General features: G+C 47.2%; 1 protein-coding gene across 3 annotated transcripts in view; it reads right to left on the bottom strand.

The window, feature by feature from the left end:
* Nucleotides 1-1117: 1117 nt before the first annotated feature.
* The window catches only part of LOC147420559 (uncharacterized), a 126314-nt gene continuing 99728 nt past the window's right edge, over nt 1118-27703 (bottom strand). For all 3 annotated transcript variants that reach the window (XM_086503935.1, XM_086503936.1, XM_086503937.1), the window contains 2 exons: nt 18797-18835; nt 1118-1574 (listed from right to left, as the gene is read on the bottom strand). In XM_086503935.1, the coding sequence (XP_086360061.1) occupies nt 1398-1574; nt 18797-18835 (216 nt within the window). In that variant the 3' untranslated portion in view covers nt 1118-1397. The remainder of the gene's footprint in view (nt 1575-18796; nt 18836-27703) is intronic.

Raw genomic sequence — 27703 nt, 5'->3', positions numbered from 1 at the left:
TCGCAGTCCGGTGATAAAAGTAGTATAGCCTAGGACTATTTATACAAATTGGAATTATGACTAAGAGATGTTACAGACCATGGTTGCCTCTTTCACATTGAATAGAAGATCAATTTATGCTCTCTAATAATCGTCTCAAGCTCAACTACACGGATATCCTCCCTTTCCAAAGATAATTAGAATCGTTAGACTCGGGATAAATTTTGTTTAGTACGGTCAATGAGAAGCTTAGATTCAACTATAGCCTACAGTAAATCCATGTTCCGAAGGGTTGCCCTCCTTTTCATTTAGAAGACTTCATAGAAACCACCTTTTTCTTTATACAGGGATGGTAGGGCAACCTTCAAATTTAAGGGGCCCTCTGGTTCATCCTACATTTGCAAAATATGTTCTTTCTACAATAGGCTTTTGAAAAATATAAACATGTTTCTATTGCAAAAATGACACTGCTCACCATCTTCTATCATAAAAGCTTTCTTCTCACTCTAATCAATTTGAAGATCAAAAGTTATCGATTGAATGTATTTATGTGTTAGCAGCTCTATCATGGAAATTTGATGCATCTACATCTCAAGTACATGACTAGTTCAACGATACAATCCTTCAATATTTGCATATCATTCGTGAGGAATGAATCATTGGGCACAAGTGGAAGCTTAAGAGGGAGAACCTAGAACACTCGTTACATCGACACCGTTTCGTAGGACAATCCTGCTTGATAACTTGCGATCGTTCCCTAATCTCAAAGATAAACATTCACACATTCTAACGAGACGTTCTCAAATCAATGAGAGTACATCAAACACCAAGAATCACTCATATACCTAGATGAATCCAGGACAAGCCTAGATTCGCCCTTAAAGGAAAGTGCAAGGTATAGACCCATGGTAGTCACCCACAAGACAATATAACCATCAGCTCCATCATGCAGAGTATTAACACAATACTAGGACATCCCCACTAATGTCGTCAGTGCCCAATAGTGGGTGTAGAACTAGGTACTAACATATGCTCCCAAACACAACACACACCACACACATGAGCATACATCGACACATAGATCAGCGTACTGAGTTTCTGTCATGACTCCGGAGATCAAGGGCAGACTCAGCCATAATGAAGCCTAACACTAAAAGAATCATTAAGATGACAGCAGTAAACAACAGTAAGAGCAAGCATACGCATAAGCACATGCGCACTCAATGCCTGTGTGTCCACACATAGTGCCAACCCTGAAAGAGGACATTAAACCTCCCTAGCTTCTCAAAATGAGACGGTATTCTCGTGCATGTGCAAGATTTGCTACTTTGATAGACATTTTACTGCCACTTTTGACCATTTTTCCAAAGCCACTGCCAGCTTTACAGCCTGGTTACAGGATTTATCACAAAACAACATCACAGCAAAGAGCTGCTTGCTGAGTTAGCATAATAGTACTTTCTTGTGATACATTTTCTTTTTTGCAGAGAGGCTCCTTGAAGAAGTCTAGGCATCGATGGCATGTTGTATACTGCTCTCGTCTGAACATACAGATGGCCATCCAGTATCATCAATTCAAGCAGCTTTTGACAGCTCTGTGAGAAGAAAACAAAGAATGCTCTCTCTCTCTCTCTCTCTCTCTCTCTCTCTCTCTCTCTCTCTCTCTCTCTCTCTCGTGCGCGCATGGGCTTTAGCCTATGACCCTTGTCCATGAGATCATTACCCATGATATGATGTGGATGAACCTCTTGTAGCCTAGAGAACATATGCATCATGTGAGTGCATTTATGAGCCATTATGAAAGCATGGAAAGTGTGTAAACAAGAGGTGAGAACCACGTGTCTATGCCTATAAAAAAGGCTTTGTAATCTCAGTTTATATTGCATAATCAAGTGTTAGAGTTTGAGTTCTCTCTCTCTCTCTCTCTCTCTCTCTCTCTCTCTCTCTCTCTCTCTCTCTTTGCCCTTCTTGTGCTGCTACCCAATTGCGCCAACGAGTTGCATGCCCAGCTGACAGCAGTGCAGTTCTTTGCAGGTTTTAGTCCCCCTGATCAACTTTCAATTACACGACACCCTGTTTACAACAAAAGTGCATTGAGTACCTCTTGAGCATTTGGTAGCCTATTGGAGAGCAGCAGGTGCGCCAACGTACAGGTTATTGATTGATCACAACAAGGTACAAGTCCCGAGGGTCCTCTGCTCTCGGACTCTACGCCCAGATGCTCTACAAAGTGAGGCCCTAGGGGCTCTTTTATTCTTACAAGGGATGCCCCAAAAGCATCTGCTCTCAAAAGCTAGCGCTAGGGACTTCCAAAAGCAGCCAATGTAATTTCCGAAAATCTGTACAGCCTGCCACGTCAGCACAACAACGCAAAATTTGGAAAATCCGTATAATCTTTCCACGTCACCATCCGTACGGACTACCACATCAGCATGTCAACGCATTTTACGGAAATCTCCTTCAGGTTTCAAGCTTCTATCTCTTAGGGTTTCAGTCCCCACGACCGGCGCTTCATGCATTCAGTTTCTCTGAGGTTTGTCCCACCACATGCTAGGTCATCACTTTGTGACATACCCCCCTCTTTAAAGAATTGTGAGTGCAATTGTTAAATCAATCATAAGCCAAAACTAGTTCAGTAGACACTGACTCTAAGCACTTGACACACTAGACAAACACATATCCAACACTTGCACAAAGACGACAATCACTATATATTTAAACCAAATCACATAAAGTCCATCGAGATATCGGAGCATGATCTATCGGCAACGTGTTTAGCAATCACATCTAGATCTATCCCAGATCTCACTGATGTCCGGATTGACTAATTCTTATTGCTATCATGTCCATCTCATCTGGAATCACAAGACCAAAATGCTGCAGTCATTTCGTCTTTCAAACATGCACTCAGACACTATTCACATGAGAGAGCACACGTATATCAGATTCATTTGGGGAATTCACACTTCGAAGTACTTCTTTCATAAAGACATGCAGCAGAATACTATCAGCCCATCAGTATCCCTGAAATCCAAAGGAAAATCAATGACATTATTCCATCCGGGTAACTTGTGACAAAGGAGCGGAGTACCTCCCCTCTTGTGCACTCCCGTCTACACGAGATTCAACCATGTTGATCTGTGGGATCTCTCCGAATAGTCGAAGCTAGACCGAAAACCTCAAGGTAAAGTTCCAAACCCGAGTAACTGTTAGGTCCTCCTACGGTAGAACCTGAAGGCCGAACCGTATGGGACTCGACTAACTTCAAGAGACCAATACAGACCCCTGGCATGGCAGCACACTCAGCTCCAGCCCAGAACTCACAGGTATATTGGGGGTGTCGAGGCTCAAATGTGCAAGGATGGTGAAGACGTGTTGTGCGTGAACTCAAGAACTCACCACCATACAAAGAACATGATGATGCCCTCATTGAAACCAACTACGGATATACACAATCATGAAGAGCCACCAATGGTTGCAAAACAACCACTCCATAAAAGTCTATCTCTGAATTGTGGTGGTGGTGTGTTGGCTACGGTGTCGACTGGACCATCACCCATATCCCTGCCACGCGTCACCGACCAGGCAAGAGTCCGTCCACTGTGAAACCCAACCCAACTGTAACTAACTGCCTGTCCTGTGCCACTCACACTGAAGCCCTACTACAAGTTGCCTACCACAAGACCACTCATCGTCTCGGTGAGAGAAACAACTGAAGATGCTAAAAGACCTTAAGACTTCAAAAATAAACCACTACTGCACTGCCATGGTGAAAAGACTGAATTGCAAGCAAGAGAAAGAGTAGTCACCATAGCCGCATCCGAAGTGTCAGTCTCTGAAGGTGGAGCCATCAAATCAATGGTGGAACCCTGTGGTTGGACTAGAGGCTGTTGGCTCTGCTGTCTACAAATTGGCCGCCTGCGAAAGGAGCAGCCACCTACTGCACAACAAATGGGAGCACCTATCCAGTAGCGTACTGAGGACGCCAAGTAACACAACCATGGCGGTGTGCACCAGCAACGCCGTCACAGCAAGGAACGCTCTGCATGTGTGTCATATGGCCCAACGACTGAGACCCCTGAGGATACTGTTGAGGATAGTACTGGAATGGAGTCTGTGTAGGGTCCCATCAATTGCAATGAAGGATCTGTTGCTGTATACCTGACAGGAGTCTGTACCTGTGTTCTTGATCCAATCCATCCGTAACCCATGCCAACAAGAGCCTGGGTAGACCTATCTCCATGTAGAAGTATTTCTCGAGATCCTTGTACCCCTGTGCTGTAAGGTCGTCAATGATTTGGGACTTTATCTTCAAAGCTTGTTGCATGCAAAAATAGTAGCGTCTCGATCTACGATGGTACTCTCGACGACTCCCAGTGATCCCTCCATAGATGCGTATCTGGCGGAGTGACGTTGGTGCGTAGCAGCTAACTACTTTGTTCCTAGCTCTATGGTGGCGATAGCATTCCGGGAGTCTTATAATATCTTCTCAGAAAGCGCAAAGAGAGAAGAAGAGTTGGTCACCCTTGAAGATCCAACAGATGTATGTGATGCTGGTCGACGCGCAAGTGGCACAGCTGGTGAGCTAGGAGTTAGGTACAACGGGTGTAGTGGGTACATCTGAGATGGTTGCTGTAGGTGGAGTGTGAGATATATTGACTGTAGTATGGGTGAATATGGGAGAAGAAGGGAGAGGGTCCTGTGAGGGAGAAGCCGCCGACTTGTCATAAAGAGTGGAAGTAGACACTGGAAGAGTAGAACAAGGGGTGGAAGTAGACAGAGAGCGTCGCGGAAGATGCGTCACCCTAGTCTACTGGCTCTCTGACATTGGCAATGAGAGTAGAGACTCTACTGTGTCCTTCGCCACCTTTGCTTTGATCTTCTTTTTCTTTGTTACTTTAGGATCATCCTTAATGCTTAGAGATTTCCTTTTTCCGTGCGAATGCATTGGTTGCGTATCATCATCCACATCGTCAGTGGTAACATGTATATTTATGACCCACACCAAGAGAGGTGCTGCAAAACATTTTGAAGCTCAACTGCACAGACTGCACCTGGGCCCGAAATCGTTTGGCCCTAGACTGTAAGGATGTAAAGAGAATCGAGTGGAATCCACAGCTCCCTTACCTTCAGAATTTTTTTTAAAATCTCATGTATCATCTCAATAGGAACAATGGTTGGAGATCGCCATCAACCAATGCTGTGACTGGAAAGGACCTCTCAAAGATGGTCGAGGCGTCTGTAGATAAAATTCCCAAGAGAATTTTGTGCGATTTTTAGATGTTGCCGGCCTACTGATCTCATGAGTGATGATTTGATGTTTGTCTTTCTTTTGACCTCCTTTCTAGAAAAATACAAAAGAACGTCAAAAGAAAGTTAAACATCAAATCATAACTCATGAGATCCGTAGGCCAGCAACATCTAAAAATCGCATAAAATTCTCTTTGGATTTTTATCTACAGACGCCTCGACCATCTCTGAGAGGTCCTTTCTAGTACTCAGCTACAGACTCTGGGTCTCACAGCACTGGCTGATGGCGATCTACCAACCACTGTTCCTGTTGAGATGATACATGAGCTTTTAAAAAAATTTCCGAAGGTAAGGGGCCACAAACTCACTGCTATACGGCTTGGCCATGCTATGGGTATGACCAGCATAGTCACAAGGGACGCATTCCGGGACGGGGAACAGGGGACGGGAAACGGGGCTCAAATGGATTTTTAGTGTAAAAAAGAGGACGGGACGGCAAGTGGGGACGGAAAAGTGGGGACGAGAAGCCCGAAAAAGGGCGTCCCCTGTTACTATGATGACCAGCTTTCCATCTCTTAAGCCGGCTATACAAACCTTTTCTCAGCTGTCCAAGGATGCAACAATTCAGGCATGTCAGAAGATGCTCAGTACGGATCACCCAGATTAGGAAAGGAACAAACAGCTCCTGGCAATCTTTAGGTACTACTTTCTAGCCAGAGATGCAAAGAAGATAAGGGAAAATGTGACCTGCCCACTACATTCTCCCACTAGGACGGCCCTTGCTGTTTGATCCACACCTTACCCTTTGGATTCCACCAGATTCTCTTTACATCTTTACAGTCTAGGGCCAAACGATTTCGGGCCCAAGTGCAGTCTGTGCAGTTCAGCTTCAAAATGTTTTGCAGCATCTCTCTTGGCGTGGGTCATAAATACACATGTTACCACTAACGATGTGGATGAGGATACGCAACCAGTGCATTCGCACGGGAAAAGGAAATCTATAAGCATTAAAGATGATCCTAAAGTAACGAAGATAAAGAAGATCAAAGCAAAGGTGGCGAAGGACACAATAGAGTCTCTACTCTCATTTCCAATGTCAGAGAGCCAGCAGACTAGGGTGATGCATCTTCCGCGACGCTCTCTATCTACTTCCACCCCTTGTTCTACTCTTCAGTGTCTACTTCCACTCTTCATGACAAGTCGGCGGCTTCTCCCTCACAGGATCCTCTCCCTTCTTCTCCCATATTCACCCATACTGCAGTCAGTATATCTCACACTCCACCTACAGCAACCATCTCAGATGTACCCACTACACCCGTTGTACCTACTCCTAGTGTCACGTGACACATCCAACCCTATGTATCCGTGGACAAGCTACACCATAGCAAGGTTCCCGTCATCTAGTCGGTCTAGATTAGAAGTGATCTAGCACTTTTGTGAGTCTATTCGTAGACCGTGCATGCCCAGTCACTTAGTATAGATACATATCCCTGGTTGCACACAGCATGATCATCAGTATTCCCTTCAGAATCCATCAAATTCAATCATGGGAATTTTCCAGTGCATTTAGCCTATTTTCCCTATTTTTGGTTATTTTCACTTATTATTTTTCAGTGACTTTCCAACAAAAGTAGGTAGGGCAATTTTGCTAAGTTAATATATAAGCAAAGCCAAGTTAGCACTCAATGGCAAAAGAGGCAGCAGGAGCACATGCTCAACAGGCATTCTTCTCAGCAAGAACCCTCAAGCGCCAAGCTTCCCCATAGCCTAGCGTTTTTGGACAACCTCAGCAGTACCTTCCCATTCTGGCGTTTTCAGCATTGCCTTGATCGCCATCATCACCAGCATACCTAGCGTTTGCAGATTTCTCTCATCGCCAGCACCTCAAATTGCTAGCGTTTCCAATTTCAGCCCATCAGCGTTTTTGGATTCCATCAGCGATTCCAGATAGCCTAGCGTTTTTGCTAAGGATACAAGGCAGATCAGCGTTTTTGGTTTTCAGCCATTGCCGCAACAGATGGTCAGCGTTTTCAGCCCTATTGGACAGCAGCAAATTCAGCCCTAGTTGGTTGCAAAAGATCTCCATTTTCAGCCCTCCAAAACGCAGCCAAAACAGTCATTTTCAGCCACCGAAACAGTCCCGAAAATCAGCAGATAGAACACAGATTTCAGCCCTAAAGTCGTCGTCGTCATCGGCATAGTCCCAAATTGCATCAGTCCATTGCATCGTCATTGTACCACTTTGTGCAATCACAAGTAGACCACTCTCGCCGACGAGAGTGCGGCCTTCGGAGGAGGGTTTTACAACATCTCTGGTGTCGTATCTCTCTTCTCTCTCTATCTCTCAGTCTCATACACTTGCACGCACAGTGTCCATTCACTTTGTTTGTGATCATAGCACTTTCCATTAAGAACGGAAGGCTCTCCCTTCCATAAGAACTAAAAGGAACCTTGAGCACAGTTCGGAGCACTCATCTTGAGCAAAGCGCAAACAATCATTCCGCTGCACCTAACACCTAGCTCACCAGCTATGCCACTTGCATGTCCTCCAGCATCACATACATCTGTTGGATCTTCAAGGGTGGCCAACTCTTCTTCTCTCTTTGCGCTTGCGGAAGATATTATAAGACTCCCGGAATGCAATCGCCACCATAGAGCTAGGAACAAAGCACTTTGCTGCTACGCACCAACTTCACTCCGCCACATACGCAGCTATGGAGGGATCACTGCGAGTCGCTGAGAGTGCCATCGTAGATCGGGACGCTACTATTTTCACATGCAACAAGCTTGAAGATAAAGTCCCAAATCATTGATGACCTTACAGCACAGGTACAAGGATCTCGAGAAATACTTCTACATGGAGATAGGTCTACCCAGGCTCTCGTGGGTATGGGTTACGGATAGACTGGATCAGGAACACAGACTCCTGTCGGGTGTGCAGCAACAGGTCCTTCATTGCAATTTATGGGACCCTACAGACAGACTCCATTCCAGTACTATCCTCAACAGTATCCTCAGGGGTCTCAATCGTCGGGCCATATGACACACATGCAGAGCTTTCCTTGTTGTGACGGCGTTGCTGGTGCACCCCATGGTTGTGTTACTCGCGTCCTCAATACACTACCGGATAGATGCTCCCATCTGTTGTGCAACAGGTGGCTGCTCCTTTCGCAGGAAGCCAGTTTGTAGACAGCAAAGCCCAGCCAAGTTGGTACCAAACGTACTGTATGTAAGCACCGCTCGCTACTGCTGCTCGCCCCCCCTTGCTACGCCATTGCTAACCTCCCCCCCCCCCCCCCCCCCCCCCCCCCCCTCGCCCCTGGACTGTCCCCCGCCCTCGCCAGCCGCTGCACGCTGCCCCACAGCCAGCCCGCTACTCCCCCTGTTTTCGCGCTGCCCCACAGACTGCCCGCTGTCCCTTTCGCGTTGCCATCCCCCCTCCCCCACCCCCAATTCCCCGCTCGCTGCCGCTTGTGCACCCGCACATTACCCGACTGCCGAGATGGCGTCCAAGGTCATCGCCACGAGTCCACTGACCATCCAAGTAGCACGTGCCCACTTTCGACAGTGGAGACATGGTTTCGACCCTGCTTCGGATGTTCTAGTAGAGGAGGCAGACATCCCCATCTCTGTTTGCTTCCCGGGTTTGCGGAGGGAGTACTTACCACTTTTGTCCAGGATCGGCTCAGCCATTGGGCCTGTCCTGGAGACACCTCGCACGACAGCCTTAGTAGCTACCAAGGCGGCTGGCATTCCCTCAGTTCGCGTTTTGGTCAGAGACACACACGCTCCTGAAGGTTATTCTTCTGCCTCGGGTGAGTGGGGGTTGGTTTAGACAGAGTGTGGAGTATTCGGGCCTCCCGAACCAGTGCTTCATTTGTCGACAGATGGGCCATCTAGCGAAGGCCTGTCCACGGAGGAGGCCTCAACCTACACCACAGTCTCAACCCGAGCCTGCAAGGGCTGGCCAGCAGACACAGCGCACACATGTAGAGCCACCCTCTGAGCTTGGGGCTCCAGTGGAGGAGGGATGGCAGCAGGCCCGTGGTAGACGATGACAGGGGCCATAGCGTCAGCCTGGCACTCAGAGTGGTCCTCAGGCGCCTACTCAGCAGCAGTAGGTTCCCACGGGGAACCGGTTTGGTCCTCTTGAGCAGGATGAGGTCCCTGCTCCAGCCCCCACCCCAACTTCACCCTCGACAGCCCCTCCCCCCCCAGAGTTCCCCCCCTCTTCCTCATCCTCCCCCCGGCCTCCTGCTCCCGCCGCCTCTTCCCCCCGCCCCTCTACCTCTGCCGCTCCCTCCCGCCCCTCTTCTCCACCGCTCCCCTCAGCTCCTTCTCCCCCCCTCCTGCTTCAGTTCCACAGTTGACCTAGGGGGCAAGGCCTTCTCCGGCGGCTAGGCGATCTCTTGGCAGCGCCTTTGCCACGAGTCGCTTAGCGAGAGAGGGACAGCCTTTCTTGCGACCCCTTTTGCAGGTACAGACATCTTCCCTTGCAGCTATCCCTCGTGGGTTGACGAGCATTGACATCCGGCACCGATGGGACTTCTTCAACTACGGCTTCACTCGTTTTCTCGACGACCCCTCAGCAGACCATGAGCCTGTCTGCTTCAGAGTCCATGTTCTGTTCCTTGCCGCTAGGGGGACAGAGGCCTTGGACTCAGCAGTTGGCTTCTCCTTCTCCCTTTGCGGGAGGGACCAGACAGAGTGGACTCTCGACTCAGTGTTGGGATGGTTGCACACACAGGTCCTAGAGTTCTCTCACCACATGGGAGAACTTGGAGTTACACACATGCTCCAGACTTTGTGGCCACTGGCCAAGTTTACTTCTTTGCCGATACACAGTGCTTGCCATGCTATGTATACATTCATGAGGACTCCTGGACAGAGGAGGTTGCTTTACGTACGGCTCGCTCTGCTTGGGCTTGGGCCAGGCACTCGATGCACTCACGCCTATCTAGAGGACGCTCGGATGCGGATTACTCCCCATCCAAGCCAGCCTGGAAGATAGCCCGTCTAGCTGTTGCGGCAGCATTTGTTCTCTCTCGCTCCCCATGAGGATCGTCTCATGGAACGTGCAGGGACTAGGTGGGCCCCAGTTTCAACGTCAGAGGGGCCGACTACGTCACGAGCTTCAGCGCTGCCTTGTGGGAGGAGAGAATGATCTCCTTATGCTTCAGGAGCACAATCTGTGTGAGAGCCGCATTAGACGTTGTGGTCAGCTCTTGCGTGGACGATATGATACTTTTTGGTCAGCTGCTTTTGGACCTGGAGGCATCCAAGGTGGGGTATGTATGACTATTGCGGACTCTTTGCAGCAGGCCATTGTGGGCAGAGGGATTATTATGCCAGGAAGGGCTCAGTGGATTACTATGCAGGTTCAGGGTGGCCTAGTGGGTTTCCTAAACATCTATGCGCCCAATGTGGCGAGTGCTCGTGCAGAGTTTTGGTCTCAGATAGTTGAGTCTCTGCCGCAGGCAGAACACTGGTGCATAGGAGGGGACTTCAACATGTTGGAGGACCCTTCTGACAGGATTGGTGGTAGCCATACTACAGTGCATGGAGTTGAGCTGGCAGCTTGGGAGAGGTTTTGTATGACTGAGGGTTTCGGATGTTTGGCAGCACTCTGGTTTTGTGAGGCCCCCAAACAGCCTTGCCTTCTCTCGGTCGAACCGCAGAGTGGGAGGAGTGAATCTATCGCGGATAGATCGCTTCTACACTACTGACCACTTCAGTGACTTGGGAGGGACAGTGGGCATTCTGGCAAGGACCTCCTTCTCGGACCATGCACCAGTGATCCTCACAATGGCAGACAAGCAGAGGAGTGGGAGCACGATGCTTCGCATCCCAGAGAGAGTCTTGTTGGACTCAGCACTCAGAGAGCGGGTAGAGGCTCTCTGGACAGAGAGCTTGGACAGGCAGGAGTCTCCTGCTGACAGAGTGGCCTCAGGCCTAGCCCAGATTAGCCACTTTTTTCTCCACGAGTCTCTGGCTCGCTGGGCTGCAGCGAGAGGAGGAGCAGCGTCTCAGACGAGGCATTGCTTCCTTACAGAGGATGCATGAGCAGCATCCAGACAGTCCTTGGTTGGAGGAGCAGTTACAGGAGGCTCGACACAAGCTTGCTAGCACAGAGGAGAGGCGACATGAGTTTGCTTTTCACCGACAGGTATCTCAGTGGACCTAGGTGGGTGACAGAGTGGCTGGTGCTTTCTTTGAGGCAGTGGGACCTCGGCACCCGCATGCCAAGGTCAGTCAGTTGAGGAGGCCAGACGGGTCAGTTGCTTCTGAGCCCGAGGATATGCATGCAGTTGCTACTGACTTTTACCGTGAGTTACTATCTACAGAGTCCCAGTCAGAGCATCAGGATGCATGCAGGGAGCAGGTTGGGGCACAGATGCCTTGTCTTGTGACTGAGGAGATGCGTCAGAGGCTTGAGCTGCCACTTCATCTTGAGGAGTTGCACACAGCTCTTAGGGCCCTCCCCCGTGGTAGCTGTCCAGGTGAGGATGGATTGACTCCCAGTTTTTTCTTGGAGTACTGGGACTTGCTTGGCCCAGATCTCTGCAGTGCTTTTCAGTACATTTTGCACACAGGAGTGATGCATGACAGCATGAGTGAGGGCTTGATCTACCTCATTCCCAAGGAGGGTGGCTCCTTGGATGAGATTTGACAGTGGCGCCCCATCACCATCCTCAACTCAGCCTACAAAATTCTTGCCAAGGCTCTGAGTTTGAGGATTCAGCCACTTCTAGAGAGCCTTATAAATGGGACTCAGCCAGGTTTTGTCAAGGAACGCAGTATCCTTGACAACATCTTTACTTTTTGGGAAGCTTCTGCACTGGCACGGCTCCGTGGTGAGGGCCTCGTGATTCTTCTTCTCGATTTTGAGAAGGCATACGACAGAGTTGAGTGGGACTTTCTAGAGGGCACTCTACGCAGGATGGGCTTCTCAAATGCTTAGATCAGAGGGATGTCAGCTCTGTACAGACAGGCTCATAGTCAAGTACTCTTGGCAAGAGGTAGAGGTGATCGCTTCATGCTTATACGCTCGGTCATACAGGGCTGTCTTCTTGCTCCCTTCCTCTTTCTGTTCTATGCGGAGGCGATGAGCAGGTTTTTGGTGTCGCAGCAGGTTGGTCTACGGGGCTTAGCACTCCCTATTCGGGGAGATGAGCTATTGGATGCTGAGTTTACCGACGACTCAACCTTGTACTTAGATGGCCAGGAGGCCAACCTTCACAGGTGTGAGCAGGCTCTCGAGACCTTCTGTTGTGCATCCGACGCACTGATCAACTAGAGAAAGACGGTGGCTTCTCGGTTGGTAGTGCTCCTGTGCTCGATTGGATGCCAAGAGAGGGTTTTAGGTGGATTCCCCCAAGGACTGCAGTTCGATACTTGGGCTGTCAGGTGGGTTTGGACTTGTCTCCCGAGCAGCCAATTGCTCCCCTTCTCCTGCCTATCAGGAGAAAGTTGTTACATTGGAGCTCAGCACGACTTTCTTTGGCTGGCAGAGTGGTAGTTGCCAACCAGGTGTTGTTGGCGACTATGTGGTACATCACTTCTTGCTGGATCTTCTCGAGTTCTTGTATCAGCCAGGTAGAGAGGCTGATCAAGAATTTCCTTTGGTCAGGACGTGACACTCAGATAGCCCGAGCCAAAGTGGCTTGGCAAGTCATCACTCTTCCTTGTTCACAGGGAGGGATTGGGATCATTGATCCAGCACAGCAGAGCAGAGCCCTTCTTGGGAAGTTCATCGTCAGAGGACTTCTTCCAGGTGAGGAGCCCTGGAAGGAGTTCTTGCTACAGCGGCTTCGTGCTAGGGTGCCTCAGGCAAGAGGCCCTTGGCAACCTTCGACCAAATGGATCTTTACACAGATGTGCAGAGTTGGTTTGAGCAAGAGACTGGAGGACCGCTTCGCTGTGAGCTTGCTTCGATCTTGGGAGCTCTTGCGGCGTGGCCTGGAGCAGAGACAGCCTACGTACACGGAGGAGCGCCTACGGCAGCCCCTCATCTGGAACCCCATGGTTAGCACTCAGAGAGGCCACTTGGTTGGTAGTCGGCCTCATGTTTCTTGGGGTCCCATGGCAACGGGTCCAGCGCGCTCTTTAGGTGACTGGCTAGAGTTCACAGGTTTGTCATAGGAGGTGCAGGGTCTCCAGCTACAGGGCATGAGAGGGGTGCAGACTCCAGAGCATGTGCCTGGACATCTCAGAGTCAGTTCCAGCTGAGTGGCTCACGCCTCTCGAGCCAGTAGCATCCTGGTGGATGGGAGCCTTCACACGACTGGAGGTTCTCATCTCAGTCAGGGCCTGCTCAGAGACTGTTCCATCCCTTTTCTTCGAGCTCCAGGGTGGGGACGCCTTCAATGAGTTGCAATAGAGGCCCCGCAGGTGGCAGAGTGCTGTTTTCACAAGATCCGAGTAGTGGGCATCTGTGGGAGGACTTGTGTCATAGATCCTGACCCAACAGCTCTTGAGATTGGACACTGGAGGCTGTGGGCTTGGGAGTGTTGTCCACTGGCACGAGTACAGTGGGATCCTAGTGAGTGGCTATGGAGGGATCCCTTCTCTTCTGCAGACCATCCAGGAGTCCCGTTCTTTCAGTACACGGCTCATCTGGGACGTCATATACTAGCAGCACAGAGAGAGGCCCGCCCCGCTGCAGCACCTCATTGGCAGAAGGAGGGTCTCACAGCTGAGTTCTTGACAGCATTTTGGGAGAGGTTGTGGGACTCCAGACAGCCGAGGCGAGTCATCTTGTTTCAATGGCTGGTCGCACACAGAGCTACAGCAGTTGGGAGCTGGCTAGTGCATAGTGATCTCTCGGCCGCATGTGCAACTTGTGACCATCTTGTGGAGAGTCAGTGTCATTGTCTTTGGGACTGTCCCTCAGCCCAGCAGGTGTGGCTACGAGTTCTTCGGCTGATGCCTGCTCTCTCCACGGCTCGACAGTACACTTGGGGAGCAGTGGCTTGGTCCACCCTCACGGGCCCGGCACTTCAGTTTGAGTTATCCTCCACCAACAGGATGATAGTGATGCAGGAGGGGCGACCTACACTTGAGCCTGCTACAGAGCTTACTCCACAGGAGTGGTGCAGTGAGAGAGAGGAGTGTTGGCAGCTCATCAGTGGCCTGACACTTTGGTTCATCTGGCAGGCCCGTTGTTTCCGCATCTTTGAGGCTCGCCCTGTGCCACCAGAAGAGACTGTACGCGATTTTTGGCTAGAGCTGATCCACACTCTTAGAGGACAGCTCGAGGGACTACAAGGCAGCTCCGACCGCATGCGGGAGCCCAGAGAGGCTTTCCTACGACTCTGGCGTCCTGGGCCTTTCTACAGGCATGGTCCAAGGTGTACTCCGATGGCACTACCGACCACCTGGGTGGCTTTTCCCTCCCCCCATTTCTTGATTTAGCCCCATTGTACATATGCTGGTTTTTTCATTGGGAGAGTCTCCCACCATGGTTGTTGTAGCCCTCTCTTGAAGAGGTGGTTGTAGCCCTATGGGCAGTTTCAGTAACTAATAGAAGGATCTTTTCCTCGGAAAAAAAAAACGTACTATATGTGGCGTATATGTACGTACTGTATGTTGTACTGTATACGAAAAAAATTTATGTATGTAAAAATACGTACTCTTGTAGAAAAAAAAGTCAATTTACAAAACTTTCTAGGATATTTCTGATAAAGAACAAGAGAGGGCAACAATTTTTAGAGACATTTAAAGATATGCTTTGCTAGACAACCACATACCATGTAACTACTGCAAGAGACTTCACTCATCTTCAAAAAAGAACTTTTTTAAAAAGTGCCTTGTACGGATCGATCTGTACCGTACGGATCGATCTGTACCGTACGGATCGTACAGTACGTCCGTACAGTACGGAATGAATCCATACGTACGTTTTGATCCTATCTTGAGCCAGCAGCCTCTAGTCCAGCCGTCTTTAAGTCTTTTAGCAGCTTCAATTGTTTCTCTCACCAAGACGGTGAGTGGTCTTGTGGCGGGCAACCTGTAGCAGGGCTACAATGTGAGTGGCATGGGACAGGCAGTTAGTTACAGTTGGGTTGGGTTTCACACTGGAGGGACTCTCGCTTGGTCGGTGACACGTGGCACGGATACAGGTGGTGGTCCAGTCGACACCGTGGCCAGTGCACCACCACCACAATTCAAAGATAGACTTAGCTGGAGTGGATATTTTGTAACCGTTGGTGGCTCTTTATGATTGTATATATCCGTAGTTGGTTTCTATGAGAGCATCATCATCTTCTTTGTATGGTGGTGAGTTCTTGAGTCTAGATTCTGGAGTTCACGCACAGCACGTTTATACCATCCCTCCACTTTTGAGCCTCGACACCTCCACTGTACCTATGAGTTCTCGGCTAGAGCTGAGTGTGTTGCCATGCCAAGGTCTGTATTGGTCTCTTGGAGTTAGTTGAGTCCCATGAGGTTCAAGTTCTACCGTTGAGTCGTGTTTTGCTATGTTATTCATTGCCTTCGGTGTTTTCATCGTGTTGGAGTGAGATTTCACGCACACTGCACTAAGGAGCACCACTGTAAAGAGCACGACACATTATCTCCGCTACACTATCCACTTCGCATTCCCTTTCGGTATTTCTTTATTTATTGATCACAACAAAGTACAACTCGCTAGGGTCCTCTGCTCTCAGACTCTGCGTCCAGATGGTCTGCAAAGTGAGGCCCATGGACTCTTTTATTCTTACAAGGGATGCCCTTAAAGGAGAGCCCCAAAAGCAATCAGTTCAAGAGCACTTTTCCTCAAAAGCTTCTGCTCTCAAAAGCTAGCCGTGGGGACTTCCAAAAGCAGCCAACGTAATTTCCAAAAATCCGTACAGCATCTCACATCAACACAACAGCGCAAAATTTGAAAAATCCGTACAAACCTACCACGCCAGCATGTCAACGCATTTTAAATCTCCTTCAGGGTTCAAGCTTCTGTCTTTTAGGGTTTCGGGCCCCATGGCCGATGCTTCATCCATTCAGTTTCTCTGGGTTTTGTCCGACCACATGCCACGTCATAACTTTATGACACAAGTACTTACCATGATGGACATCGACAAGATTCTACAACGACCGATGCAGTACATCCTCAAATAGGACCCGAGGCCGGACATCCTTGGACATTGATGTTCATACACTAAGATTGTACTACCCATTGTTTCACTGTCACACACTTTATAGTGCTACACAGCTCCGAGCTGCTTAGATTCATGACAATAGCCATTTAGACTTTATCTTATTTCTATTCATTTTACTTTGTCACTGATTGTGAATGAATCCAAAACAAAGGTTATGCTTATGAAAACCAACCATGAGGAGAAGCCATGCATTGTGTACAACAATCACACACTTCGAAGTTGTTGAGAGCTTTAAGTACCTTGGCCTTGAGGTTCCAACCAATCACATGTGGCATGAATGTATTGTGAGTCGTTTAGAAGTTGGGAAGAGAGCGTACTATACATTTGAGAACACGTGTAATGAGGAAAATGTCAAATGTTGGGTTCTCAAGAAGTACCTTTTTGACACAGTGGTGACATTGGTTCTTCTTTACGGAGTTGAAGTGTGGGGCATGAGCATCTCAAAATCTACTTGGACAGAGTTTGAGAATGTCCAAAAGCGTTTTCTTATAAACTTTCTCTAAGTTAAGACAATAACACCATATATGCTCCTACTTTTTGAGTCAAGATCTCTTCCGTTATGGGCATGGAAAGGGTTGTGGAGAACATGTTAAAGATGCATCAAAACCCCACATCAACTTCCTGCAATTGCATGGGCAGCAAGCAAAAGAGTTCAAAACACATTAAAGCAAGATCTTGAACACGGGATGGATGCAAGACATAAAGAAGTGGTTTGGGAGATGGGATGCATTACACTTGCTACATGATGCCTCAATAAACTCCCAAGTGGATGAAGCTTTTCTACAACGCCAATGTATTACGGCTTGGGAGGAATCCAATGGGTCACGCTTCATACATTACACCACCCATATTGCTTCCAACTACAAAACCATGTTTTTTGTTGAAAGAGGAATCCGTACTCACCTTTATATGCTTGAGCCTATCCCCTTGTCAGCGATACGCACTATCACGGCCATTCGGCTTAGCTCTCACTCCCTTTGATGCGAGACATGGCATCGGGGCAATGGAGAAGAGTCGAATCGAATGTGCATATTATACTCACTGCAAGTTCAATAGTTTGAGTACCACGCCAGCTTTTGGTCACATTTGAACTTGCTTCCCTCGCATTTTGCCATGAGTACTTAGACCTACGCACTTTCCTCTCCCAGCCACAATGTGGGCTCTCCATTGTGACTCTCATCACCACAATTCTCGAGCATCGAGAATCACTTATCAACCCCATGCATACTATATCGCATGTAACTTTGGTGCCATAGGTTATACTTGACCTCCGAGGACGACAATAAAAGCTCAAGCTCTCTCTCTCTCTCTCTCTCTCTCTCTCTCTCTCTCTCTCTCTCTCTCTCTCTCTCTCTCTCTCTCTCTCTCTCTCTCTCTCTCTCTCTCTCATAACAGGTCTTGAGTTCAACTCTCCTCGTCGGCTAGATCTTTAAGGTCTCTTGGGATAGTTTCCTACGACATTAAAACAATCTTCTTCTTCTTCTTCTCTCTCTCTCTTACACACACAACATGAATGCTACTATCTCTAATCCACACCAACCCCAGCACTTCATCTTTATCTGCTCCTCACTACAAGGAATTCGATCATTGGCTTGTGGCTAGTTCCTTCATAGTCACTCTTCTCAAATTTAGAGTGTTCTTCAAAATCCCTTCCTCTTTCTTTGTCAAATTATGTGGCTTCAGAGTCTTAACTATTCCATTGAATCCCTATAGCAGATGAGCTTGAAGACCTTGTAATGCTCTTTAAGGGTGCAGCTGAAGACGATGTTTCCAACCCTTTCATTTTATTTCTGTGTGTGTAGAGATAATCAGAAAAAAGTGCCACTCTCCACTCAATGTGTTGATCATAGTCTTCTCAAAGTACATTGGCAGTCAGAAGACTCCCCGCCTGAACATAAAAAATGCCACTGTCTACTTAATGTGCAAGCGATAGTCTACTGTATTTCTCCCAAAATGCGTTGGCAGTTGCAAGACTCCTGTCAGAATGTCAAACATCTCAATGCATCTTTTGCCATGCTCTCTAGCATCCTTCTAAATACTCTCTACAATATCTACTTTGTGGCCCCACAAAGACGTAGGCAGCGATGTCTGCAGAATTGATCAATGAGAACCCCAGCAAAAAGCACCCCAAGAGCTACATCCGATACCTGCTGACTCCTTTCCAAACCAGGCCTAAAATTTTTGTAAGTCAAAGACAACGCCAGGGTGTCTAAAAAGTATTTCCTGATTGTTAAATTAAAACAGATACCAACTTCATGACCAAAATTGGGTTTTTTCGCCCTAGTACTCTAAAAACTGAGACATGAAGATGCTAAAATTTCATCCTCGGTCCTTGACTGTATTGAGCAGGGATACACATTACAAATACAGCAGACTATGTATAATTGACACGTTTTGCAAGAGGCACTTACAGTTGGATTCAGCACGTCTATTTGCTCAGTAATAGATCCCTGTGGGAAAAATAAATGTATAAAAGACTTAGCCAAGATAAAAATGGCAAGCAAATCAATAAAATAGAATGTAAAGAGACACTTTACAAACCCCATGAACTTGAAACTTGATTACCTTATCTCTAATTCACCCTTCAAAACGTATTCAAAGCCATCCATAATGAGGTCAAAGGTTCTTGGTTGAAGCCTATCCTGCTCATCATGTTACCTCTTGGCAAGCTTTGAGATGACCAATCCTGGACTCAGTTTTTTTTTTCGGCTATGAGATCTCTTAAATACCCGGGATCCCGAAGGTTTCTGGTATCTGCTTCACTTTGAGAAAGTATGTGCAAAAGATCCTTGTCTAATTGAGTTGAGGTATCAGAATCTTAGACGGATACTGTGTGAGGTTAAGGTTGATTTACTATGGATATCACCGCAATAACCCAAGATCGCCCAGTTTGGTTGACTTTCCCAAGGCTTAATCTTTGTCACATTGTCAGCCTCTTTAGTCTTTTTTGCAATTTTGTAGTCAGTGGGTCACTACTAATGTCTTTATTGTCGTTCAAAGAGTTGCATACATTTTTTCTAATGCAATTCACTTCTTCAAAGGGATTGCTGGCCGAGTTGGGTTTTCTGTACTGTTGCAATAATAAGAGTGATGTGATCCCTAAAAGCCTTGTGCTTCAGAATCAAAGGACCATATGCAGCTGCAGTATCACTTTGTTGTGGACATTGTGGATGGGAAAGTTTTATTTGGTACAGTTGTACGGCAAGGCAGGTACCTTCAACAACATTGATTTCCATAAGATTTTGGGTCTCTCATCCTCTCCTTCTCCTTGTTTGTTAGACATCAGGTGCTGAGAGGGGGTGTAGAGTCATCTATGGCTACCTTATGAGAGGGTATTGTGAATCGCATGCTACATCACATGTATCACAAATGTGTGTCAAACACTTGACAAATCAGCCATATACACTGTGTTCACACAATGATGCACCCTGTGCGGCTGGTTAGCCTTCACTACTCACCAATCCTTGTTATAATGAGATTTTGAACTATAACCAGTTCATGTACAATCATGTGATGAGCTATGAATTTGGGCTGATAAGTCATTTTGGCCTTTTAGCCACAATGTTTGTTGCTAAATGGACTATTTTCTTATTTTTTGAGCAATTTCTTTTTATTGAAATTAGGATATTTAAATGTGTGACTTGAACTGTAAGGTTAGGAACCATAGATCTACTGGAACTATTAAAAGCCATCAGGGACAGACAACTCTGATGTGTCATACGATGGGTGACATTAAGCATCGAGAAGGGGTTGTACCATTAGTTCGGTAGGAGAGACGGGGAAACGAATATTCTTGATGCATCACGTGATGGGTGACGGGAGTGTCGGAAAGGGAATATTCCATTGGTCTGGCAAGAAACCCGAACTCGAAAAAGGACGCGTAAAGACGCAAGCACAAGGATAAAGATGGGTTCTGGGAAGCTTTTTCTAAAAGCGGAAAATGTTTAAGTGTTCTTGCAAAAAAACACATGCTTTCCCACTAGGAATCTCTGTTTGCATTGCATCTGTGCCTAAGAACTGCATCCAAGGATGCCTGGAATGTGTCTATGTAGCATCAATTTTCAGCTCATTGAGTTTTTAGCTCTTATAAAAAGAGACCAACGCTAGTCTATACGGCTGAGAATAACATGACTCTCTCTCTCTCTCTCTCTCTCTCTCTCTCTCTCTCTCTCTCTCTCTCTCTCTCTCTCTCTCTCTCTCTCTCTCTCTCTCTCTCTCTCTCTCTCTCTCTCCAAAACCACCGCCAGCTATCTCTCTCCTCTAGCGCTACCTTCCTTGCTATCTTTGCCAACAAGCTACCAGTTCTTTCTGCCGCCCTTCAGAGGCTAATAAATCAGCCAGCGATTTCTTCTCGACACATACTTGTGTCAGCGCTAGTAGCAAGGAGTCCTCTAGAGGAGAATCTGCAAGTGATCGAGAGAAGCCGATACACGGAGTTCGCTTTGCCACACTCAGAGCAACGGTTACCAACTGTGAATTCACGATACGAGTTGTTTCATGTTTTTGCTTTTGCAAGTACTCCATTCACACAGAAGGAGCAAAGAGGCTCGGCCTATGCTCAGAGATTTCCATAACGGAATCGGAAACAGTCTGTAGGCCTTCACGCTCTAGGAACAGACGGAAATAGAATTGAGAGCACGTCTCTCGGGAACTTCCCATACGGGTTGGAATTGACCATCAAGTCTGATGATTTAGAACGGAGGATCACTCCAGTTCTTGTGCTTGTAAAAAGATTCTCCCTAATAAAGATTCTCTTAAGAGAGGGGGAGGGAAAGGGGGGGGGGGGATATAATAGGCTTGGACACTCCAAGCGAGAAATCAATAGCAACACACGAACAGAAACTTCAAAATCACTGAACTGTAATAGAGAGAGAGAGAGAGAGAGAGAGAGAGCGTCGACACGGCACGACGGAGTTCCGCGCCCAGAAGCATTGACCCCAAATAACTCCTTTCAATATTGCCCCTTTCAATATTTCTTTATTTATTGATCACAACAAGGTATAACTTCCGAGGGTCCTCTGCTCTCCGACTCTGAGAGCGGATGCTCTATAGAGTGAGGCCCCAAGGGCTCTTATAAACTTTACAAGGGATGCCCAAAAGCAGAGGCCCAAAAGCAATCACTTCAAAAGCATCTGCTCTCAAAAGCTCGTCCAAAAGCGGGCAGCAGCCAGCAGCGCAAAATGTGTGGGGGGGGGGGGGGGGGGGGGGGATATAATAGGCCTGGACACTCCAAGCGAGAAATCAATAGCAACACATGAACAGAAACTTCAAAATCACTAAACTGTAATAGAGAGAGAGAGCGTCGACACGGCACGACGGAGTTCCGCGCCAAGAAGCATTGACCCCAAAGACTCCTTTCAATATTGCCCCTTTCAATATTTCTTTATTTATTGATCACAACAAGGTATAACTCCCGAGGGTCCTCTGCTCTCCGACTCTGAGACCGGATGCTCTGTAGAGTGAGGCCCCAAGGGCTCTTATAAACTTTACAAGGGATGCCCAAAAGCAGAGGCCCAAAAGCAATCACTTCAAAAGCATCGAACCTCAAAAGCATCTGCTCTCAAAAGCTCGTCCAAAAGCGGGCAGCAGCCAGCAGCGCAAAATGTGGAAATCCATACAATCTGTCGCGCCAGCATCAACAACGCAATTTATGAAAAGCCATACAGTGTGCCACGTCAACAATTTTGTGCACCCTGCCACATCAGCATGCTAGCGCAATTTACGGAAATCACTTCCAGAGGTCAAGCTTTTGGTATTTAGGGTTTTACGCCCCACAGCCGGTGCTTCATGTCACAAAGTGATGACGTGGCGGACAGCAAAAACCCTAATTTCTGCCAGAAACCCTAAAATTCCTGCAAACCCTAATTTTTGCCAAAAACCCTAAATTCCGAAAATCGCGGAGGCGGATTATTTATTATAAAAAAAAAAAAAAAATTTGGAAAATGATGAGCCACGCGAATTTTGCTTTTGCTTTTTTTTTATAAAAAAAAAAGAGAAAAGACTCTCTAAGAGAGAGAGAGAACTAATGCTTTTGATTTTAAAAGCTTTTGGGGCTCTGCTTTTGGGCATCCCTTGTAACCTTTAAATTAGTGGTGAGGGCCTCACTTCTCAGAGCATCTGGACGCAGAGTCTGAGAGTGAAACCCTAACCGCTCTCTTGTACTTTGATGATTGATTAATACAAAAAGAAATACCGAAAGGGGCGCCAGTCTTTGGGGCCAATATCTCTAGGCACGGAACTCCGCCGGGCCAGTGCAAATCTATTGTGATCTGTGAATTGTTTTGAAGTGGTTATTTGGTGCTGTCGCGGTTGATTCTTGACTTGGAGTGTCCAAGTTTGTTACAGTGGTATCAGAGCACGGCCGATTCCTCTTCTACGGGAAATCCGATCCCCGAAATTTTTTTCCGCGGCACCTATGGCTTCAGGCAATGATCAGTCGACTCCCTCTGCATCTGGAGATGTGGGCTGGGATCACAACGAAGATTCAGACAGAGAGTATGGCCCGCCTCGGCCTACTCAGGCGGAGCAAACAGAGATGGAGCGTCGCCAATTGATTGGCGATGCAACAAAGATAATGCTCAATTTTGCCAAGGACCCGAAGATGGTAAAATATATGAACCAGACCTCTTTGAAAGAGGTACAGATGGAGTGGCAGAGAACCACAACACCACTCCCGAAACCCGCTCTCAAGAAACCTTCTGCCTCCAAGAAATATACGGAGAAGGAACTGGAGAACGTGGTTGATGCACGGATTGCTCAACTTTTCGACGTGCAAAAGAAAGGCAAAAAGCACGGCAAAAAGCAGAACAAAGGTACTGACTTCCCGGGATATTTGGGTCGTCAGTCGACATTCGACAAAGCAAAGAAACAGAAGAAGCGTGTTCGATTTGAAGGAGTACCCAGTTCTTCTTCTTCTTCTTCTGACAGTTCTTCTACCTCCTCGGATTAGAGCGAAGAAGACAGAAAAAAAAGCAAAAAGCGAAGCAAGACACAAAGCTTCGGAACGGGCAAGAAAAAGGCAAAGAAGGCTACATCTCGCCCAGAGACTGACAGTTCTACTGAGGACTCGTCTACAGACAGCTCAGATTCCGACGACGGAAAGTTTTATGCGAACAAGAAGAATTTTTACAAAGCCAACCAGTATGACTTTCTCGAAGATAACAGCAAGAAAGTCCGAGAGTTTAAGGAAGGTGGCCACTCGATCAAGTTTGATACTTTTCAGGATACTCAGATGCTTCGAAGGCTTTGTCTTTTATACAGCAGTTTGACATCGCTTTCGCGGGAGGACGCTATTCAGAGCACTCCAAGATTCGGAGAGCTGCCTCTTACTCTGAGGGGAATGCTCGTACTTGGTGGTCCACGCTTCTATTAAGCAAGACTGTGCCAGTTACATGGCTGAAATTCAAGAGGCTTTTTATTTCTTCTTGGTTGACTCAAGTGTTTGAGCGAGATATACGAGCTGCTTGGAACCATCTCCGGATGACCAAGAGCGATACAGTGAATTCTTATTGTGAAAGATTCTGGAGCTCTTTTCTACCCGTCTCTTCATTCAAGAAGATCTCGTTCAGAGAACAAATTGAGCGGTTTACCTTGGGTCTACCTACAGAGATCCGAGATCACTGCTTGGAACAGAAGTCAGCTTCTATTCAGGAGTTGATGAGTCATGCGAAGCGGGGCTTTGCCATTCACTCTGGCAGTCTGACCTACCCCACAGATGAGGCCATGACACAACGAGCCGAACAGACTTCTGGGAATGAAAGTAGAATGAAAAAGAGCAACCCAGAGAAAAAAAAAAGGATGCACGACCCAAGCTTACTCCTGAGGAGAGAGCTCGCTTCATCAGAGAGGGGAAGTGCTTTGGATGCGGGAAACATGGACATATTTCCGCAAAGTGCCCTGATAAGGCACAGAAAGAACAGAATGATAAAGACGACGACAGGTCTGAGAGTTCGAGAGCAGCTGAGGAATGTGGCAGAAAAGGCAGATAGAAAAGCAGAACTGGTACCACATGGCGTGGGACTTGAACCGAATCAAATGAATGAAAGTACAAACTTTGCCGTTTTTTTTTGGGGCAAAGTGAAGGATCAGAAGCTCTTTTGAAGGAGCCAAGGCCAACTTCTTTTCACTTGGAATTGGCGGCTCGATTTGGAACTACGCCCGACAGACTGACGCCACACGCGGAGGTAGTTCAACTGGCACCCGGATGGGATGTTGCCATTACACCGAGCATTGGAAAACTTTGTTTGCAATGACAGGGGTGTTCAGGGCACGCGAGTGACGTTCTACTCGGGATCCCTTGGTACCACAAGAACTACGCCGTGGTTGACTACCGGGCCGAGAAAGCGACTTTGATAAATGAAGGGCTTAGAGATTGTACTTGATGAACTTCAGTTTTCTTACTCATTCTTTTGGGAGAACTGAACGATGGATAAAAGTTGAATATGTTTTGACCTGAAGAAAAGAACGCAAAGATTTTTTTCTCCACACTCATGCCGATTGCTTTTGAGAGGGCCTGAAGATCATACCATTGATCTGATATCTGGAAGCACGCCACCGAATCGGCCACCTTATCGTGTGAGCTGAGTACAGAATGAAAAGATTATGAACTCAGTGAAAGACCTCTTGGAAAAGGGTCTTGTCCAGCTTAGTACTTCACCGTATTGCTCTCCAGTGTTGTTGATTTTGAAGAAAGACAGATCTTGGAGAATGTGCATCGATTATAGCACTCTCAACGAAATCACCATCAAGAACAGATTTCCGATTCCTAGGATCGATGATATACTCGACAGGTTACAGGGATCCTCGTGCTTTAGCAGGATTGACTTGAAGAGTGGATATCATCAGATCAGGATAGCGCCAGGAGATGTCTACAAGACAGCTTTTCGGACGACTTTTGGGTTATTTGAGTTTTTGGTGATGCCTTTTGGCTTAACCAATGCTCCTGCGACATTCAACCGGATGATGGACAGGATTTTTCGAGAGTACAGGCTATTTGTTGGCACTTTCTTTGACGACATCATTGTTTTCTCGAAGAATGAGGCAGAACACAGAGATCATCTGCTTCAAGTCTTTTAGGCATTACGAGATCACACGCTAGTGATTAATGCAAAGAAAAGTGAATTTTTTCCTACCATGGATACACTTTTTGGGACACATTGTGTAAGCAGCACAACAGGAGTGCAAATGGACCCGGCCAAGATAGAGACTATCCGTGATTGGCCCGATTTGAGGAATGTCCATTAAGCTAGAAGCTTCTTGGGACTGTGTTCATACTACAGGCGGTTCATACGAAAGTTTGCAGAGGTTGCTTCCCCTTTGCATATCTTGACACAGAAAGGAGTACCTTTTTCGTGGGGACCCACAGAGGTGACTGCCTTTCAGACGTTGAAAGAGAAATTGACTACGGGACCTATTTTGACTTTGCCGGACTTGCAGAAGTCATTTGAAGTATTTTGTGATGCTTGTGGTCGTAGTCTGGGTGCGGTCTTGATGCAAGAAGGCCATGTCATAGCTTACGAGAGCCGTTTGTTCTCTAGGCCGGAGATGACAGCACAGATTTATGAGAAAGAGCTTTTGGCGGTTATCCATGCTCTTACTCAGTGGCGGCATTACCTACTCGGAGCGGATTTTATTGTCTTTACAGACCATCAGAGTTTGCGCTACTTCTTGTCACAGAAGCAGCTTTCGGAAAAACAGATGCGGTGGGCGAACATCTTGTCACAGTTTCACTTCCAGATTGTCCATATGCACGGACAGAAGAATGTGGTGGCAGATGCTTTGTCTCGGAAACCGTTGGTTCTGGCTATTTCCGCGATACATCATAGGAGCTTCGAGGATATGGTCGATCAGTGTGCCACAGATATAGATTTTGCAGATATTTTCACACGGATACGGGATGGGGAGACAGTAGCTGGATACTCCCTTCGGGAAGGCTACTTGATGAAAAAGACTATGTTGTGCGTTACACAGCCGTTGAGGGAAAAGGTTATGACTGATTGCCACTGTCCACCTTTTACGGGTCACCGCAGCATTGCTACCACCATGAAAGGGGTAGAGAGAGATTTCTTTTGGCGGAGACTGAAGAAGGATGTGGAAGAGTTTGTGCGCAGTTGCTTGGTATGCTAGAAGGTCAAGTTTGACAGGCATAAGGCACAGGGATTGTTACAGCCTTTACCCATACCCACCCACCCGCCCCTGGGAAAATATTGAAATGGATTTCATTTTTTTTGATCTCCCGAGAATACAGAATGATCACGATGATTTTCCGATTACATGGCACGCCTGAGACGATTGTCTCCGACAGAGACCCCAGATTTATGAGTTTGTTTTGGAAGGCAATTTGGGAGAACATTGGGACGCGGTTGCAGTTCTCGTCATCGTTCCACTTGCAGACTGACGGGCAATTTGAGATTGCCAATTCAGTGATTTTAGATTTATTGAAGTCTTGTATCTCGCATCAGAAGACTCAATGGGAAAAGAACTTACCTTTGGTGGAATTTGCCTACAATAACACGATACACTCTTCGACGGGGAAGACGCCATGAGAGATTGTTGAAACTGCTGCGAAGGTTCCATCCTTCCTGAGCACGAAAGATTAGAAATTTGAAGCGGATGAATATTCGCGAGATTTGGATACGGCTTTTGCCAAGGTTCACGAGACTTTACAGAAGTCTCAAGAACGACAGAAAAAGGCAGCGGATCGCCATCGTCGCGACTGGAAACTGAAGGAGGATGATTGGGTGCTCTTACTTTTGAGAAGGCACGCCTAAGAAAAAAAAAAGGGAAAGGAGAGGCTTTTTCCAAAGCTTAGTATGTGATACTACGGACCTTTCCAGATTACTGACAAGATAAATGATGTCTCCTTCCGATTGGACCTGCCAGATACTTGGAGGATTCATAATGCATTGCATGTGAGTCTCTTGAACCCTGTTAAGGGTGATGTGCCTGATGATGGGGAGCCTGATGAGCAACCCAAAGTGGAAGAAAACGAGGAGATCCTTGTTCCTGAACAGATTTTGGCACATAATGATACGAAGAAAGGTAAAGTCTGAAGGCGGTTCTTGGTTAAGTTCAAGAACTTTCCTGCATTTGATGCGAAGTGGATGGAGGAGGAGGACCTAGCAGATACTCCTCGGATTGTGAAACTTTACCTCGATGTTTTGGTTTAGCATAGTCTACTCCAAACGGAACCCAGAAACTCAGCTTGGCCGAAGATCTGGTGCAGTGGGATGCACAAGAGGGGAGTTACTCCACTCCTTTGTCAACAGATGCCTCGATTTTGATACTAAAGTCACTGATGTCTCTTTGAGCTTCAGGGA

This window comes from Adiantum capillus-veneris, chromosome 28 (genome assembly GCF_014529385.1).
Source record: "Adiantum capillus-veneris isolate H3 chromosome 28, ASM1452938v2, whole genome shotgun sequence".
Classification (NCBI taxonomy): domain Eukaryota; kingdom Viridiplantae; phylum Streptophyta; class Polypodiopsida; order Polypodiales; family Pteridaceae; genus Adiantum; species Adiantum capillus-veneris.
Note: the sequence above shows the minus strand (reverse complement) of the source record. Positions and strands in the feature narration are given on the sequence as shown.